Source organism: Anoplopoma fimbria, chromosome 19, assembly GCF_027596085.1.
Source record: "Anoplopoma fimbria isolate UVic2021 breed Golden Eagle Sablefish chromosome 19, Afim_UVic_2022, whole genome shotgun sequence".
NCBI lineage: Eukaryota > Metazoa > Chordata > Actinopteri > Perciformes > Anoplopomatidae > Anoplopoma > Anoplopoma fimbria.
Genome location: NC_072467.1, coordinates 26393026 through 26412493, shown reverse-complemented (window position 1 = coordinate 26412493; position 19468 = coordinate 26393026). Strand labels below are relative to the sequence as shown.

The following is a 19468-nucleotide window of genomic DNA, read 5'->3' as shown; positions in this document are numbered from 1 at the left end:
GCGGCGCTCAGCAGATTCCACAACAGCGCTCGCTTGTCTTCTGACGACCTCTGACCTCACCTGTCCGAGCAGCTTCCTCCACCACGTCCCCGAAATGCCTCCGATGGCACAAAAACTGTACAAACACAAACGCACAGTCCAAAAGTACAAAAATACTAAAATAAAAGCCTGTGTAATATTTATAGTGTGTTAGGAAATGATTAAGGAAAAACAATGAATTAAAGTAATTTTATATTGTTATGCACCCTTTCATTGTAATCAAATATATACTAAACTTATATTAGACTTATATAATATAATATAATAGATATTTATATGTACATGTATATATATATATATAGCTTTCATTTATTTTGAAATATTTGTTTTAGTTTGTTGTCTGCTTTAAAAAATGGTTTTCAAAAAAGATTTATTTTCTAATGGTTGCTTTTTTCATTCTAACTTTTATGAGAAACTCTTAGTCGACAAACACTTATACAATTTTGTCGACTAATCGATTAGTTGGTTTAATCGACGTCGACAAGTTTCTCCACAAAGAATCACACAAAAACAACTTTGAATTTACCGAGACAAGTTCATACATGTCTTGGAAATAAATCATCAGCATGAAAAAGCGATTAAAGAAATCTTATGCAACTGAGACCAAGAAGACCGATTAGTCGTCTATGAACTAAGAAGGGGTAGCCAGATATCTTTTTTTTTTTTTTTTTATATATATATATATATATATCTTGTTCCGTTGCCTGTGTCGAGTCCCGTTACAGAGTTTTGTCGTCTAAAAAACTCTCTGCTTCTTCATCAAGGTCGTCCCAAAAACTTGCTGCCATCATCATCATTAACAAACTGCTTCGTTTTCTAGAAAGAAGAGAAAAACAGCCACGTCTGCGTAAAAATAACACAACATTAAACTTAAACGACTGAAGCGTTCACACACACACACACACACACACACACACACACACACACACACACACACACACACACACACACACACACACACACACACTGGCTAATAAATAAAATAAATGAGCAGAGAGAGAGAGCTCATTAATATCAGTGAAGGTGAGCAGCTAACAGCCCCAGGAGGCTGCTGCTGTTAATATAGGCAGTGAATGGAGAGAGACAACCCGAGCTAATGCTAATGCTAACACACTATGCCATTGTTATATGGTGGTCAAACTCTCTCCAGTATTTATGTATATATATATCTAGACAATGGAAAGTCAAAAAAATAACTGAAACCAGATTCATAAATCACTGACAAACAAACTGTTGTTTTACACTGAATCATCAGAATAATAAATAATTATTAAATCTCACTTTATGCTTTAAGGAAACTTAAACACATAAAAAAAAAAAAAATACACAAGAATATTTCAGATTTTATATATTGATATAGCCATATTTTGCTGATTTTCTACTCCGGATATTTTATCTTGGATTTTTTCCTGATATTTTACAAGTTTTGGGGGGGTATTAAATCATATTTTTCAGGTAGAGATGTTTTTCCTATTATATCTGAGTAAAAAGAGCAAAACTTTTGCACTCCAGTAGGACGACAGGTGCGTAGGAGAATACCTTAAGTAGACAATATAGAACAAAAACTCCCGCACACTGGCTTCTTCACTTGCGTATAAATGTATTTTAGTCACGACGTTTCGGTGCGTAGACCTTCATCAGGTTATTTTACATGGAAGTAAGGATGCATGCATTTAAATAGCATTTGGGGTTCGTAAATGGGTTGGTAGACCAATCCGATTGCCCCAATCACATGACATCCACAAATCAAACCATCCACAAATAAACAATCAATTTACATCATATGTGGCACTAAAAGCCTACAAACATGAAAACATACACATAATACATAATATATATGAGGTATGTCTTCAATCAGAAACCACATAAAGATAAATATAGAAATTGTAGAAAGGCTATAATGCCAAGATCAGTACTTTCCTATTTCTTTTGTAGGACAGGATTTTTAGGAGTTTGCATAGGTTATCTTCTCAAGTCTGTCCCTAGAAAAGAAAAGAAAAGAAAAGAAAGGACAAAATATGTCACATTATAAAGAACGAGTGTTATACGTTTGAAATAAGTACAAATAAAATGAAATGAAGGTCTACGCACCGAAACGTCGTGACTAAAATACATTTATACGCAAGTGAAGAAGCCAGTGTGCGGGAGTTTTTCTTCTATTATATTTGAGTAAAAATGAGATTATTTTTTTTGATGATTTTTTGGATACTGACACTCCTTAATCATCAAATCATGTCAAGTATGACATATATATATATATATATATATATATATATATATATATATATATATATATATATATATATATATATATAATATATTATAACAAAATATTTATGTGATTTTTTCTATAGTCTCGTCAGAGTCATTAACATTAATAAGGGCCCTTACCTCATTTATTAGAATTGATGTGAAATATGGATGTTTACATTTATATCTGTAGAATGCAAAAGCAGGTTTAAATACCTGTGGTATATATATGAAGGGCTACATGCTGTGTACTGTTTATCACTCATACTGTATGCTTTTGATACTGATAGGAGACATTGACATATTGCTTATGAGAAATATTAAGAAGTTGTATTTCTTGTATCTCCCTCCTCATCTATTCCTCCACCTTCCTGTTTTCTTTCTCTTCTCATTTTTCTCTCTTCTTGTCTTCCCTCTCAGGTGTGTGTGTGTGTGTGTGTGTGTGTGTGTGTGTGTGTGTGTGTGTGTGTGTGTGTGTGTGTGTGTGTGTGTTAGTATAAGTGTTAGCATGAGTGTTAGTGTGACCTTGGCTGGACTAATTATCTCTGTGGAGGACACTTGAGGTAGAGCACGTTTTTCTGCCTCTAATGATTCATAAACAATTTTAACCGGATGAACTCCATCAAGACCTTAATTACCCTGACACACACACACACACACACACACACACACACACACACACACACACACACACACACACACACACACACACACACACACACACAAAAATCTGTTATATGGTCATATATGTTTTGTATTACAGTGGAAGACCAGTGGAAAATCTTCAGAGATCTCTGACACAGTGTAAGAAAAAATGAGAAGAAATGTACCTTTAGTGAAGATTATTTTTGTCAGAAATCAGTTTCCTCATTTTAAAACCACTACAAGTTATCTCAAATTCACTCTCTTTTCATGTTATGAATAATCCTCCATGCTCGACTGCATATATGGATGTGAGGAAAATGCATCTGTGGATTGGAGTCACTATATCAAATAGAAATATTCAACATGTCTGCTGCATCTTTGCTAACTTTAGATTTTCTGTGTGTTTTGCATGAAGCTCAGGTGAGTCTCAGCAAGTTGGTGCAGGTGAACGAGGCCCAGCTGGGGAGCAATTAAGTCAATCAGACGGTGGGCGGAGCCAAACTTTAACTCTACAAATCAAACCGGCTGCACAGGTGTGCTTGTTTCTAACAGAGGAAACACAGAGTGAACTCCTCAGCATGATGGTGTCCGTCAGAATCGTTTTCTGTCTGTGCTGTGGAGCTCTATCAGCAGCGCTCGACTTAAAGTGGAGAACTCAAAACCAGGGACCGGACCAGCCTCAAGTCCAGCAGCCAGCAGGTAGACCTCCACCACACCACAGGGTTCACTACCACACTCACCACTATTAACATCTGATGAAAAATGTGCTGTTGATGTGGTTGATTTATCAGTCAAACGTTTGGATCAGCAGAAACATCAACTTCCTGTTTCAGTGACAGATGCTCCGATTACAAAACTGAATTCTCATTAATAAAAGGACTGTTCATTTTGGAGTTTCAATATTAGATGGAGTCATTGTTTGAATTTGACATGAGTGCAGAAAAGTGGGGTTTCTAGGTGTAATCATAATTTCTACGTATTTCTATTGTAAAGATGGCGATCAGAGACTGATGCCATAAATGTTTGATGCTGGAAGACCACGGAAGTGTTTAAGTGTGGGGCTCAAACAAATACCCAGGGTGCACTGTTTGTTTCTTTAAGTCTATTCCTTTCAATCTCATGTGGCCTCTGACTTATTATCATTATCATTATCATTATTATTATAAATAATTGTTGTTTGGTATGCGAGAACTGACTCTAAATGTTCTCAAGAAAACTGTTGAAAGGTCTACCTATGGTGGAGGCATAAGAATTTACTCTATGATGACAATTTGTTAAAACTTTACATCTGTGCACTTACAGATCAACAGAATCCACACAGCACGCTCACCTCTATCTAACTAACCTGACACACAGACGCTTCTTCTCTCGCTTTAATCCAAGGTTCCCATGAACGACACTGGATCGAATTTGTAAAAAAGGGGGTCCGTTTAGGTCCAAAAACAGACATGTAGACTGGCTCACTTCACTCAAGTCTGTTGTTTCTCTGGCTGAATGGAAAGTAAATATTTTGTAGTTTGAATAATTACTACTGCTGGACTGCTTTTAAACACACATTTTTAGTGACTATTGCAAGTGACAGGTTAGGTTTAGAGGCCCGCTTAAATGTTCCTCTCGAGGCTATCAGGGGTGTCGAGTGTCAAGACCCCCACTATTTTGCTTTAATATGATGAATATATAATATCATATGTCAGTGCATTGTTGTCCTTCATTGCTGCCCCCTGAGGCCAAGGAGCAGAATACACCCACTTTAACCACACAAAGGTAAATCTAACTTTCATCGAAAAATATCAGTGATTAAGACCAACTGGTTGTTGTTCTTTTGTTATGATTAAAGCTGAAATTAATTTAATCAACTGACACATTTCCAAAGATGATAATCAACTTTAAAGTAGACTTTTATGTGATTTACATCCTGAAACCTCCAATTCTAAAAAGTCAAGCCAATGTGGAAGTGTCTTGAACTTGCATTCTCTCTACTGACCACCAGGGGGCGACTCCTCTGGTTGTATAGAAGTCTATGAGAAAATGACTCTACTTCTCTCTTGATTTATTCCCTCAGTAAACATTGTAAACATGAGTTTATGGTCTCAATCTCTAGTTTCAAGTCTTCTTCAATACAGCATGATGTTCATTTAGTAAATGATGCTCCATTTAGAGTCAAACAGACCATAAAGCAGGGGATGCTTGATGCTTAAGATGGCGATGGCCAAAAAGACAAACTTGAGGCATCAAAACTGCATTCCACAAACCAATGGATCCACTTCTTTCATACAAGCTAAGTTTATTTATAGCGTTACCAATCAAACTGATGATGACACCCCTCCCTCGCAGCAGTCCTCCAGAAGAAGCAGTTTTTACATGAACCGTTGTCCTGGAGGTATCCGGAGCCGCCGGCCGAGGAGGAGCCTCAGTACCCTGCAGACTTTGAGCCTAAGGCTCCGACGCCGGCCGACAGCGTCCGTGCCGTCTGTGGGGAGAACTCCGTCCGGGTGGAGGCCAAGAAAGACCTGCTGGGGATCGGCAATCATGTCCTGGCTGCGGACATCACGCTGGGAGGATGTCCTGCCATGGGGGAAGATCCCGAAGAGCAGGTCCTGGTCTTTGAGTCGGAGCTGCATGGATGTGGCAGCCAGCTGCTGGTGAGTGTTTAAAATATAACACTCCTTTTGAATCCATAGTCATTTTCATTTCTTATATTAAAGCCCAAAATATGACTACATTTTTTATAGTAATTGGCTTATTTCAGAATTTTTGAGTGTTTGTGTCAACCTGATGAATGAAAGTTTAAAATTCTCTAATTTTTACCTCTGTTTTTGGTCTCCACCAACTCCTGAGGGGAAATATCTGTCTCTTTAGCAGCTAAATGCTCCACTATGTTCACCAGCTTGCTTTTCTGGTGCTGAGCAGGTGGTGTACAGTAACTTTGTCAAAGCAAACCAGACAGTAAATGTGCTGTTAAAGCAAAAGTAGGAGCTAAAAGAGGCTAAGAAGTTTCACAAAGATGCAGAGTTGGTGACAATTAGTAGTTATTTGATTAGCGTTAACGTTCCAGTAAATTGTTCTTCAGATGTCCGAGGACTCGTTCATCTACGCCTTCGAGCTGCTCTACACTCCCAGTCCTCTGGGGGACAGTCAAATCATCCGAACCAGAAGCGTCACAGTCGGCATCCGATGTCACTACCAGAGGTCAGACTTTATACAACTGAACCAGAAAAGAACAGTTTGTCATTTTAGCTGTCATTGAAGCAGTAGGCTGATACCACACCATAAAAATACTTCAAAATTGTATTGATGTGATATTTGTTCATCACTTTAAAGATGCTGCTGTTAATCTGAACAACTTGTATATTGTTGGATAGCTAAACTTTTGTTGGATAGCTATAATGCATCATTTATTAGTTGGTTTGTATTCTGTATTATTCATCTAAAGCCACAAAGTGAACTTGTGTCTAAATTATTGTGAAAATATTATACAATATTCTTTAAGACAGTTCTTTGTCTTGACAATTCGACTTTTGGAGAACATGGAGATGTTTAGTCATATCTTTCCGTGTAATGTATATTTGTATTAGGAAGCATGACGTGAGCAGTGGGCTGCTGAAGCCGACCTCGAGTCCCTTCAGTGCCACCAAAGCTTCAGAGGACAGTCTCTACTTCTCCATCAAACTCTTGACTGGTGGGTGTTTTGTTCCATCTTCATAAATGATTGTCCTGGTGGTGCATTTCTTTTAAGAGAAGACCCTACAGGTGAATATGTCTAACCATGAAACTTCCCTGTGGATTACTTACTTCAAGACTATTATTTTAAGTATTAAGTTTTCTGAAAATGTATGTTTTCAAAATAAAATGAGGCTTATTAATATGTTCAAATTTGTATACAGTTCCAGAACAGAAATCTGAACATTGGATATGCCAAGTTAAAAATTCTTGTTACATTTGTTGAGCATTTTGGATATCTCTTTGTATCACTCCAATTACTAGACAATCCATTTTCTCCATGTTTTTAGTATCAAATGTTGTATAAATCAGGCTGTGAATGATCTATGAACTAAGTGTCCTGTGAAAACCATCAGAATGTAGATAGGAATGAAACTGTAAAGTTTGGTGTATGCAAGAGCTACTGAAGTGGAGATTTTTGGATCAGAGTCTGAGAAAAAACTAATTTAGAGAAAACTGACTTTAAAGATGTGTTTTGTAATACATTTTGAAGACACTACAGGTGAATAGGGTAAAAAAAAATACATTTTCACATATAACTTTACCAGTTGATTACATAAGACATTAAGACAATTGTTTTCTATAAAGTTATTTTCAAATATGCAAATGAGACATTATCTAATGGCAACTTTTGAAAAATTCATGAGAAATCTACATATGCAAAAAGACAAAGTAGTAAAATATGTTATGGAAGTAAAATATTCCAAAATCCCCGAATTGATGTTTTTGCCTGTAGTGTCTCATCTTATTAACTAAAATGTTGTGATCCTTGACTCTTGTCAAATGTATCGGCATTAGTTTAAAAAGCAGCTGTGATGAAGTATTTAAGTGCTTAACTATAGCTATTAAATAAATGTAGTATAGTGAGAAGAACGGTACTATCTGAAATGTTGTGAAGAAATAGAGTAAAGTGGAATAAAATTGTACTTCGTACAAAACTTAAGTAAATGTGCTTGGTTACTTTCCACCTTTACAGTTCATTCAGTTGTTCCTTTAATCCACAGTATTTTGTTAGATTTCCTATAACATTAAAATGAAAGATTAACTCTGTTCTGAACACTCCTGTCTTTGCTTTCTGTCCCTCAGATGATTGGCAGGCCTCTCGTCTGTCCTCTGTGTTCCTGCTGGGAGACATGATGAAGTTTGAGGTTTCAGTCAAACAGTTTCATCACGTCCCCCTCAGAGTGTCGGTGGACAGCTGCACGGCCACAGTGCTCCCCAACATCGACACCGTCCCTCGATACGTCTTCCTGGGAAACGGCGGGTGAGTCTACTTTACTGGTGTTGGTTCTTAAAGTCCACCTCCACTCTGAAAAACTCTCCTTCAGTCTCAGTTTAACAAGTGTCTTCTGTCATGGCTTTAATACTGCAGCCTGTCCTCCCAAACAGCAACATGTTGTCATCATTTGTTAGGGTCAGTAGTCTGTCTGACAGTCCTCTGTGATGCGTTCAGGTGTCTTGTGTGTGTCTGATGGTCCTCTGTGATGCGTTCAGGTGTCTTGTCTCTGATGGTCTTCTGTGTTGCGTTCAGGTGAAATGTCTGTCCTACAGTCCTATGTTGCATTCAGGTTTCTAGTCTATCTGTCTTCTGTTCAGGTGACCGGTCCCTGACTGTCTTCTGTTCAGGTGACCGGTCCCTGACTGTCTTCTGTGTTGCGTTCAGGTGACCGGTCCCTGACTGTCTTCTGTGTTGCCTTCAGGTGACCGGTCCCTGACTGTCTTCTGTGTTGCCTTCAGGTGACCGGTCTCTGACTGTCTTCTGTGTTGCGTTCAGGTGACTGGTCTCTGACTGTCTTCTGTGTTGCCTTCAGGTGACCGGTCCCTGGCTGTCTTCTGTGTTGTGTTCAGGTGACTGGTCTCTGTCCGTCCTCTGTGTTGCGTTGAAGTTTCTCAGGTATCCTCTGTGTTGTGTTCAGGTGTCTGTTTGACAGTCAGCTGACCGGCTCCAGCTCTCAGTTCCTGCCTCGGACTCAGGACGACAGACTGCAGTTTGAGGTTGAGGCGTTCAGGTTCCAGCAGGACGACAGCGGCGTGGTGAGACTCAAACACATCACACACTTCCTGTTTATCTCCTGCTTGATTTGAAATTTAACTGGAATATTCTTAATGATTTCCTTTCTTCCAGACAGCTGCTGGTTTCTATGACGACAAAACTTGAATGAACACCTTCTTTGTGTCTCTGTAGATCTACATCACCTGCAGTGTGAGAGCCATAGCAGCTGCTGCAGCTGTTGATGCCACCAACAAGGCCTGTTCATTCTCCAACGGGTGAGACACCACCACCGACACTACAACTCCCATCATGCCATCTGCTACTAACACTACAAATACTGCTGGAATACCTCAACGCAGATGTCACCATGTTCAATGTTGTGTGCCCTGAAAGCAAAATGATATTTAAGCTATTTAAGTGGCAACAAATACAGATTGAAAAAAACATTCATGATCTGTTTGTTATCTTAGAAATAAGAACAATATTTTTTTAAAGTGCACTGCAGTGAAAATCAAGCACTATCACTGAAATAATTTAAAACCTTTTCTCGTGACGATTGTAAAAGGCAGAGCTTTTGATTGACAGGTGGAGGGAGGCAAGTGGCAGCCATCGGTTCTGTAGCTGCTGTGATTCAGACTGTGGAACAGGAAGCCAGAGTCACCTGACTGGAACAGGTGAGTGGGTGGAGTCCAAAATCAGTTGGACCAGCTTTTCCAGTACAGCTGTAATCGGCTCATGCTGGGCCAACTTGAATCTACTGTACTGTCAACATAAATACTACAGATGTGTACCAACAGCATTGAAAATATTACTACCGAACCTTAATGCTAAATTAAAGTTAAAAGAATTACAGGTTTGAAATTTAGGTCAGATATTTTCTTTAAGTTAATATTTGTTTTGTTTTTGGCTTTTTGGGGGGGGTTTTTGTCATGATATATATCAAAGATACATTTAATGGGATTTAAAATGTATACTATAATACTGTTGGATGGATTATCGTCTAGAAAAGTGTTTTATAAGGTTAAACTTGACTAAATGACGCGAAAGCTATAACTTTAATTGAAGTTTTTGTAAAAAAAAGTGGCTTTTTTTAAACGCCTACTACGCATTACACTAACTTAAAATAATCCATTAATTAACTCAATATTTGGGGTGAACCCTTTAATTTAATTAAGTTAATGTTTCATAAACAGAGTTGTGTTTTCTTTGCTGCAGGTGCTCCGTGGGAACAGGAAACAGCTGTTGGACCAATCACAGTGAAGGAGAGACCTCTACAGTGACAAAACAAGAACTGTTAGGATGAAATAAATATGATAAAGTTATTCATACTGTGATGAGACCTGGTTTGTGTGGTTTGATCTCAAGGTTAAATCTTATGAACCACTTTAACAAAGCTGTTCATTAAAGTACAACTGAATTTGAAATTGCTGATTATTCAGTTGGTAAAATATTTTTTCTCAAAACTCTAATATATATCTGACTTTGGCCTTTTAAATAATACAGAAATTCTTTAAACTTAGACAAACACAGATGCCTCACATCAGCACAAGTTAATCATTGTTAACATGCATTATTATAACCCTCACACAACCAACCCTGCAGTCTTTTTCTTTGTCTATCATCTGTATGATCTCAACGTAACATTAGCACGTTAGCATGTTCTTTGCTGCAGCGTTCAGGGGTCCCAGCATCCTGACTGACTTCACTAAATCTCCAATTATCTGAAGAAAAAACAATGTGCTATGGGACATCAATACGTTAATAGATCTGTGTGTAATCAATAGGCAGTTCCACCATAACTGTTTTTACTTGCAAGTTGTTTTTGGTTTTTTTAAGATGAAAGTAAACATGAAAATGAAGGAAAAAACATTGGAAATTCTTGGATTTTAATCCGTTGAGGATTTGTTCAGTTTATTCAAGCAACAATAAAAAGTCTACAGAGAGATGGACAATATTTAGTGATGTTTGGGACAGGCTTCAGCGTGACTAAGCAAATATACATTGTGGGACTATAAAAAAAATATATGTATTCAATGAATACAAATTTAAAGATCCAATCTAGCCATGTTTTGGTGAAAACACAAACATTTTTCAATGGAAAGTTAAACTGCTGGACACAATATGTCTCACTGAAGGGTCCATTCTCAGAGTTTCGATGTCATAAATTGTTTACGATATGTTTTGTACCAAAATAAGCTTCCACACCAGTTGTGATCACATTATTCGTACATGTTTCCCACTGAGATTTAAAGTCTCTTCTAGCATTAGCTTAAGCAAATTTACAGACCTGTTTCATGTATGAACACAGACTTCATCTCTGCACAGACAGGAAGTTCCACTCCGGTAATTATTTAGCTGAGCTCCATCGGTGATGGGGGTTTTAGAGGCAGTCCAGAGAAGTTAGTTTCTATCTTTTATTCTGGACATTTAATGTCTGATTCTACGCTTTCTGTATCATCATCCTCTCTCTCTCTACCTCCTCTTCCTCCTCTTTGTCCAAGCTGACTCTTTGACTCTTAAGGTCTTTAGGTCAGTTTCCTTGCTCAGCTTTCTCAGAGGCTTCAATGAAAAGAAAACTTATTATAGTTGGAATCATCAGATAATAAAACGTTTTGACTGGCACCCAGACTTTTAAGAACTACTTATGGCGTCTGAGTAATTTCTTTCTGATAATTCAGAAGGTAAGCGATGCCTTTGAATAAATTACACTACATTTAATATCTGTTGTAGAATGAGTGTGTTGTTAGTAGCAATGTGACACATCAAAGAAACTACATTTAAAGAACAAAACGGGAGCCTCTGTAGAAAATCAGGTGGTGTTCTACTCAGTATGAATAACAGGAGAGATGATCAGGGGGGCAGAGTTTTTACCACCATCATTAGTACATGGACTAAAGAATGGGTAGAGTTTCTCAGTGAAGCAGCAGCCAGTAAAGGAGTAGATAAGAGCTGCAGCATCAACGTCATAAAAGGAGACCAGACCCTCCTCATAATCCACAAACACCCCCACCTTCTCAGGCTGAGACTTCAGAGAGAGACGGACTCTAGGGCTAGCACCTGCCATGTACTCATTCTCATTCCTCAACCAAATCGTCCAGTAACCTTTCTGAGGTGTCACTGTAATTTTTCCCTTCCTGGTGATCGACTCCCTGACCACTCCTAAATACCACTTAGTCTTCCTTTTAACCTGAACCTCGTAGTAACATCTTCCAGAAGAGAAACTTTGCTTTGCTAAGACATTAGCACAAAAATCAAATCTCTTTGGATTGCGTGGGAGATTCTTCCATAAATGACTAAGTTGAACTTGTTTTCCATCATCAGACAGGATGAGTGTGGGTTGAGCTGTATCAGGATCAAGTGTCACATCCACTGCAGACTGCTGGACTCTCTTCAGCTCGGCCTCAAACAGCTTCTTCATCTGTTTACTGAGCGTCTCCTCTAGCTGGTTCACAGCTCTCACCACAGTCCCCTCATATGAAGGTGGACTGACTCTGACTCCTGTCCAGTCCTTGGTGGGTGGAGCAGCTTTAAGGGACGTGAAGCTCTGTAGAAGTTGGAAGTGGTCTTCAGAGCGTGAGAGCTGCTCCACCTCAGTGCTTCTCTTCTTCAGCTCAGAGATTTCCTGTTCCAGCTCTTTGATGAAGCCTTCAGCCTGTTTCTCTGTCTTTCTCTGCTTCTCTTTGATCGTGTCGATGAGCTCAGTCTGGCTTCTCTCAACAGACTCCTTCAGAGCGGTGAAGACCTGAACACCATCTGCTATCTCTCTGTCTGCATTTTCCTCACTGAGCTCCACTGAGTGTTTGATCTCCTGAATCTTCAGTCGTCTCTTCTGGATCATCTGCCGATTTTCAGCCTCTGTCGTTTCCAGCTTGGCCTTCTTTTCTTCATATTCTTCTTTCAGAGGAACAACATCATGTGTCTTGTGGTCTGAATAAGTGCAGAGCATGCAGACACACATCTGGTCGGTCTTACAGAACAGCTCCAGCAGTTTATCGTGCTCCGTACACATCCTGACTTCCAGGTTCTCCTCAGGGTCGATCAGCTGATGTCTTTTCAGACCTGACATTGTCAGATGAGGCTCCAGGTGAGTCTCACAGTAGGAGACCAGACACACCAGGCAGGACTTCATGGCCTTCAGTTTGGTTCCAGTGCAGACGTCACAGGGAACTTCTCCTGGTTTGGCAGCTTGTTGCTCTGAGCTGCTGTTTCTGGCTTTCTGTTGAGCTGACTGTCTGAACTGAGCAGCCATCTCAGAGATGAAAGTATTGACCCGGAGCTCAGGTCTGATGTTAAAATCTTCTTTACAGTTTGGACACTGACACTGGACATTAACGTCCCAGTGTTGAGTGATGCAGGTTTTACAGAAGTTGTGTCCACATGGTGTGCTGACTGGATCAGTGAACACATCCAGACAGATGGAGCACAGAAACTGATCTTCAGTCAGCAGACAGCTGGCAGCAGACATGTCTACACTCTGAGGACGACAAGGTAGAGAAAAGGATGAATGCTTAGAAGACAAAAACACAGACAACTCCCAGACTGGACAACTTTAGGGTAGTGACCTGTCAATCAATGTGCAGCCCTGCTGTAAAGCATACCCTGATTTATTGTTGATTTGACTCTAAATGGACCATCATTTAAAAAGGAAAATCATGCTGTATTGAAGGATAATCCAGCATAGGCCAACTCTTGATGGTTTCTCAAGATTACCAACCCTAGTTTTAAGACACCTCGCAAAGGCTTCATTTTTCAGAACTGGAGGCTGCCACCTGGTCCCTCTTTTTCCTGTTATTATCATAATCTAAATCTGTAAAATCATCTTAGAATTCAATTGTAAAACCCAGAAAAACACAATGTGATCCCTCCGGGACAGTCACATCAAACATTAAATAATATAATAATATGTCTACCATGCTGTTTCTATTATTATTTAAGTGAACATATTACAATATTTACAATGTTTAGAGTAACACATTTATTTCAAGCTCAGGCAAATATTTATTCTGCCTCTCTAAGTATAGCTCAGATTTTTGAATTAGCTTAAGCTAATATTAGCCGTTTGGTTACTACCTCTGTTTTAATCTAAAATGACACATTACGTAATATTCGTTATACAATAAAGCAAGATGTAAAACAGTCAGATATACTTTGAACGTCTTTGTAGAACACAGTACTCACCAGTGTTTGTCAGAGATTCTGCTGTGTTGTTGAGAAAAAGCTGCTGGATTCAGTTGAATGTTTCTTTACAGAGAAACAGAGAGACTTGTCTCGACTGCAGCTCTGCTGTTGATCAGACAAACTTTAACTTTCATTTCAGGAAATGTTGCTCTGCAGCTCTCCTCTTTCAGTGTTGCTCCTCCTCTCAGTGAGGGAGGGGTGGAGGAAGTATGCAGATCCTTAACTGAAGTAAAAGTAATAATACCACAATGTGAAAATACTTACTGTATTCAAAACATAGCTGTTTTCAGCTTTGTGTAGATGCATTTTCCAGCTGATCCAAGAGGCTTTTTAAAAAGTTCATTTATCTGAAGAAGTAGGAGGATTTTCTTAACAAATAAAGGAAACTTTATTTATAGCTGCTGTGATTCAGACTGTGGAACAGGAAGCCAGAGTCACCTTACTGGAACAGGTGAGTGGGTGGAGTCCAAAACCAGTTGGACCAGCTTTTCCTCTACAACTGTTTTAATCATAGGTTTGAATGTACTGTACTATCAACATAAATACCTCATTTATCTACCACAGGCTGTTCTCATCCAGTGTTCATAACAATACCCACTGAAAATAATGTGCAGTCATTCTGGATATTCAATGAAACCAAAACATATGTTATCAAAGTAATCATTAACAGGGAAGTATAAAGACCACTAAAGCCCACACGTGTTGGTTGGGTCAAACAAATACTGGTCTTTAACCCAGGAGACCTTAGTTCATTCCCTGTGTGAAACAAGAACTAAATGTTGGATCTGTTTGTCTATTCTGTACTTTTTGTAGTAATTTGAACCCAATCCTTTATCTTTTCCTAAACCCAACTAAGTAGTTTCCTGTGAAGACAGAAGTTTATTTTGTTAAGATTGTATGCATGTAACGGGTGGAAATTGACATGTGTTGCTGGACTTTTGTATGAAAATACACAAAAAATGGCTGACATTTTTTGAGATAACATTGGAATTGTTTTATTAGGATACGTTGACCAACAGCATTGAAAAAATTCAGACTGAACTTTAATGCGAAATTAAAGTTTAAATAATTAGAGGTGTGTAATTTATTTTCACGATAATGTTCTATTGATTACATTTTGTCCTTTTGATGAATGATGTGATCAATAACATTATAATTCGATTTTAAATTGACACTTGATTACTTTTGGATATATTATCTGCTTTTTTGATATGTAAAAAACTTCCCTTATACTTGACCAAATTAAAGAAAAGTTATTTTTTAACCATGCTAACGAGCCATTACACTGAAAAGATCCATTAATTAACTGAATATTTGGGGTGAACCCTTTAATTGAATTAAGTTAATACTTCATAAACAGAGTTGTGTTTTCTTTGCTGCAGGTGCTCAGTGGGAACAGGAAACAGCTGTTGGACCAATCACAGTGAAGGACAGACCTCTACAGTGACAAAACAAGAACTGTTGGGATGAAATAAATATGATAAAGTTATTCATACTGTGATGAGACCTGGTTTGTGTGGTTTGATCTCAAGGTTAAATCTTATGAACCACTTTAACAAAGCCGTTGATTGAAACTACAACTGAATTTGAAATTGCTGATTATTCAGTTAGTAAATATATTTTCTCAAAACTCTAATATATATCTGACTTTGGCTTTATAAATAATACAGAAATTCTTGATACTCAGACAAACCCAGATGCCTCACATCAGCCCAAGTCAGCTCATCGTCAACATACATTATTATAACCATCACACAATCAACCCTGCAGTCTTTTTCTTTTCTATCATCTGTATGACCTGAACGTAGCATTAGCACATTAGCATGTTCAGGGGGTCCCAGCATCCTGACTGACTTCACTAAATCTCCAATTATCTGAGGAAAAAACTATCTGCTCTGGGACATCAATAAGTTAATAGATCTGTGTGTAATCAAAAGGCAGTTCCACCGTAACATTAGATGATAGTGAACACAAAAATGAAAGGAAAAAACAGTGTAAATTCTTTGATTTTGCATGTTCAGTTTATTCAAGGACAAAAAACAGCCTGCAGCGAGGTGGACAATATTTTGTTATGTTTGTGACAGGCTACAGCATGACTAAAAAAAATCTTCTTTCATATACAATGATTAGATAATAGTTTGTGATGATTCAGAAGGCAAGTAATGCAGCTATTTGAATGAATTAGACTACATTAGATAATATGTGTTGTAAAATTATTGTGTTGTTAGTAGCAATGTGACACATCAAAGAAACTACATTTACGGAGCTAAATCGAGGTTCTGTAGAAAATCAGGTGTTTGTTCTACTCAGTGTGAATAACAGGAGAGATGATCAGAGGGGCAGAGTTTTTACCACCATGATTAAGACCTGGACTAAAGTATGGGTAGAGTTTCTCAGTGAAGCAGCAGCCAGTAAAGGAGTAGATAAGAGCTGCAGCATCAACGTCATAAAAGGAGACCAGACCTTCCTCATAATCCACCAACACCCCCACCTTCTCAGGCTGAGACTTCAGAGAGAGACAGACTTGAGGGTCAGCACAAGCTTCATACTCATTCTCATTCCTCAACCATATCGTCCAGTAACCATTCTGAGGAGTCAGTAGGATTTTTCCCTTCCTGTTGATCGACTCTCTGGCCACTCCTAAATACCAGTTAGTCTTCCTTTTAACCTGAACCTCGTAGTAACATCTTCCTGAAGAGAAACCCTGCTTTGCTAAGACATTAGCACAATAATTAAATCTCTCTGGATTGTCTGGGAGATTCTTCCTTACATCAGCAAGTTTAACTAATTTTCCATCATCAGACAGGATGAGATAAGGATTTGCTGTATCAGGATCAAGTGTCACATCCACTGCAGACTGCTGGACTCTCTTCAGCTCGGCCTCAAACAGCTTCTTCTTCTGTTTACTGAGCGTCTCCTCCAGCTGGTTCACAGCTCTCACCACAGTCCCCTCATATGAAGGTGGACTGACTCTGACTCCTGTCCAGTCCTTGGTAGGTGGAGCAGCTTTAATGGACGTGAAGTTCTGTAGAAGGTGGAGGTAGTCTTCAGAGCGTGAGAGTTGCTCCACCTCAGTGCTTCTCTTCTTCAGCTCAGAGATTTCCTGTTCCAGCTCTTTGATGAAGCCTTCAGCCTGTTTCTCTGTCTTTCTCTGCTTCTCTTTGATCGTGTCGATGAGCTCGGCCTGGCTTCTCTCAACAGAATCCTTCAGAGCGGTGAAGACCTGAACACCATCTGCTATCTCTCTGTCTGCATCTTCCTCACTGAGCTCCACTGAGTGTTTGATCTCCTGAATCTTCAGTCGTCTCTTCTGGATCATCTGATGAATTTCAACCTCATTCTTCCCCAGCTTGGCCTTCTTTCCTTCATATTCTTTTTTCAGAGAAACAACATCGTGTGTCTTGTGGTCTGAATAAGTGCAGATTATGCAGACACACATCTGGTCGGTCTTACAGAACAGCTCCATCAGTTTATCGTGCTCCGTACACATCCTGCCTTCTAGGTTCTCCACAGGGTCGATCAGCTGATGTCTTTTCAGGCCTGACCTTGTCAGATGAGGCTCCAGGTGAGTCTCACAGTAGGAGACCAGACACACCAGGCAGGACTTCATGGCCTTCAGTTTGGTTCCAGTGCAGACGTCACAGGGAACTTCTCCTGGTTTGGCAGCTTGTTGCTCTGAGCTTCTGTTTCTGGCTTTCTGTTGAGCTGACTGTCTGAACTGAGCAGCCATCTCAGAGATGAAAGTATTGACCCGCAGCTCAGGTCTGGTGTTAAAATCTTGTTTACAGTTTGGACACTGACACTGAACATTAACGTCCCAGTGTTGAGAGATGCAGGTTTTACAGAAGTTGTGTCCACATGGTGTGCTGACTGGATCAGTGAACACATCCAGACAGATGGAGCACAGAAACTGATCTTCAGTCAGCAGACAGCTGGCAGCAGACATGTCTACACTCTGAGGACGACAAGGTAGAGAAAAGGATGTGAGCTAAGCGGACGAAAGCACGGACAACTCCCAAACTGGCCAACATCATGGTAGTGACCTGTCAATCATAAGGTAGCCCCGCCCTAAAGCATACCCTGCTTTGTTGTTGATTTGACTCTAAATGGACCATCATTTAAAAAGGAAAATCATGCTGTATTGAAGGATAATCCAGCATAGGCCAACTCTTGATGGTTTCTCAAGATTACCAACCCTAGTTTTAAGACACCTAAGCAAAGGCTTCATTTTTCAGAACTGGAGGCTGCCACCTGGTCCCTCTTTTTCCTGTTATTATCATAATCTAAATCTGTAAAATCATCATAGAATTCAATTGTAAAACCCAGAAAAACACAATGTGATCCCTCCGGGACAGTCACATCAAACATTAAATAATATAATAATATGTCTACCATGCTGTTTCTATTGTTATTTATATACATATTACAATATTTACAATGTTTAGAGTAACACATTTATTTCAAGCTCAGGCAAATATTTTTTCTGCCTCTCTAAGTATAGCTCAGATTTTTGAATTAGCTTAAGCTAATATTAGCTGTTTGGTTACTACCTCTGTTTTAATCTAAAATGACACATTACGTAATATTCGTTATACAATAAAGCAAGATGTAAAACAGTCAGATATACTTTGAACGTCTTTGTAGAACAGAGTACTCACCAGTGTTTGTCAGAGATTCTGCTGTGTTGTTGAGAAAAATCTGCTGGATTCAGTTGAATGTTTCTTTACAGAGAAACAGAGAGACTTGTCTCGACTGCAGCTCTGCTGTTGATCAGACAAACTTTAACTTTCATTTCAGGAAAGGTGACCTTGAATCTATCCTCTTTCAGTGTTGCTCCTCCTCTCAGTGAGGGAGGGGTGGAGGAAGTATGCAGATCCTTCACTGAAGTAAAAGTACTAATGCCACAATGTGAAAATATTCCACGACAAGTAAAGGTCCTGCATTCAAAACATGGCTTATGTATAAGTATTATCAACCAAATGTACATAAGATAATGAAAAGAAAAATGTTCCTTGTCTGTGTTTTACTTTTTTATCTGATGTTCTGGATTAATATTACTGCTGTATTAATGTGTGTGTTGCATTTTAACTCCTTTATACCCTGTCGTCTTGTTTAATCTACATCAATGCATCATATTCTATAAGAACATCATGTTTGTAGCGTCTCTGTCCTGTGAGAACCTTGTATCTCTATAAAGTAATTGGAGATTTAGTAATTGTAGTAATTTGAACCCAAACCTTTATCTTTTCCGAAACCCAATTAAGTAGTTTCTGGTGAAGACAGAAGTTTATTTTGTTAAGATTTTATGCATGTAACGGGTGGAAATTGAAACGTGTTGCTGGACTTTTGTATGAAAATGCAAAACAAATGGCTAACTTTTTGTAAGATAACATCGGAATTGTTGTATTAGGATACGTTGACCAACAGCATTGAAAAATTCAGACTGAACTTTAATGCTGAATAAAAGTTTAAGGAATTAAAAGTGTGTAATGTATTTTCACAATAACGTTCTATTGATTACATTTAGTCCTTTTGATTAATGATGTGATAAATAACATTATAATTCAGCTTTGTGACGATGCATTTTCCAGCTGATCCAAGAGGCTTTTTAAAAAGTTTATTTATCTGAAGAAGTAGGAGGAT

General features: G+C 38.7%; 1 protein-coding gene and 2 pseudogenes across 1 annotated transcript; 1 reads left to right on the top strand and 2 right to left on the bottom strand.

Moving 5' to 3' along the window:
• The first annotated feature begins 3467 nt into the window (after positions 1 to 3467).
• Positions 3468 to 10581, top strand: LOC129107787 (zona pellucida sperm-binding protein 3-like). The gene is made up of 9 exons (XM_054619330.1): positions 3468 to 3633; positions 5269 to 5576; positions 6005 to 6123; positions 6510 to 6613; positions 7741 to 7918; positions 8571 to 8688; positions 8840 to 8922; positions 9233 to 9321; positions 9863 to 10581. The coding sequence occupies exons 1-9, from the start codon at positions 3513 to 3515 to the stop codon at positions 9925 to 9927; spliced, it is 1185 nt and encodes a 394-aa protein (XP_054475305.1). The 5' UTR covers positions 3468 to 3512; the 3' UTR covers positions 9928 to 10581.
• Positions 10582 to 11458: 877 nt separating this feature from the next.
• LOC129107786 (E3 ubiquitin-protein ligase TRIM21-like) lies at positions 11459 to 13959 on the bottom strand (annotated as a pseudogene).
• A 2162-nt stretch (positions 13960 to 16121) lies between these two features.
• LOC129108375 (E3 ubiquitin-protein ligase TRIM21-like) lies at positions 16122 to 18617 on the bottom strand (annotated as a pseudogene).
• Positions 18618 to 19468: the final 851 nt, after the last annotated feature.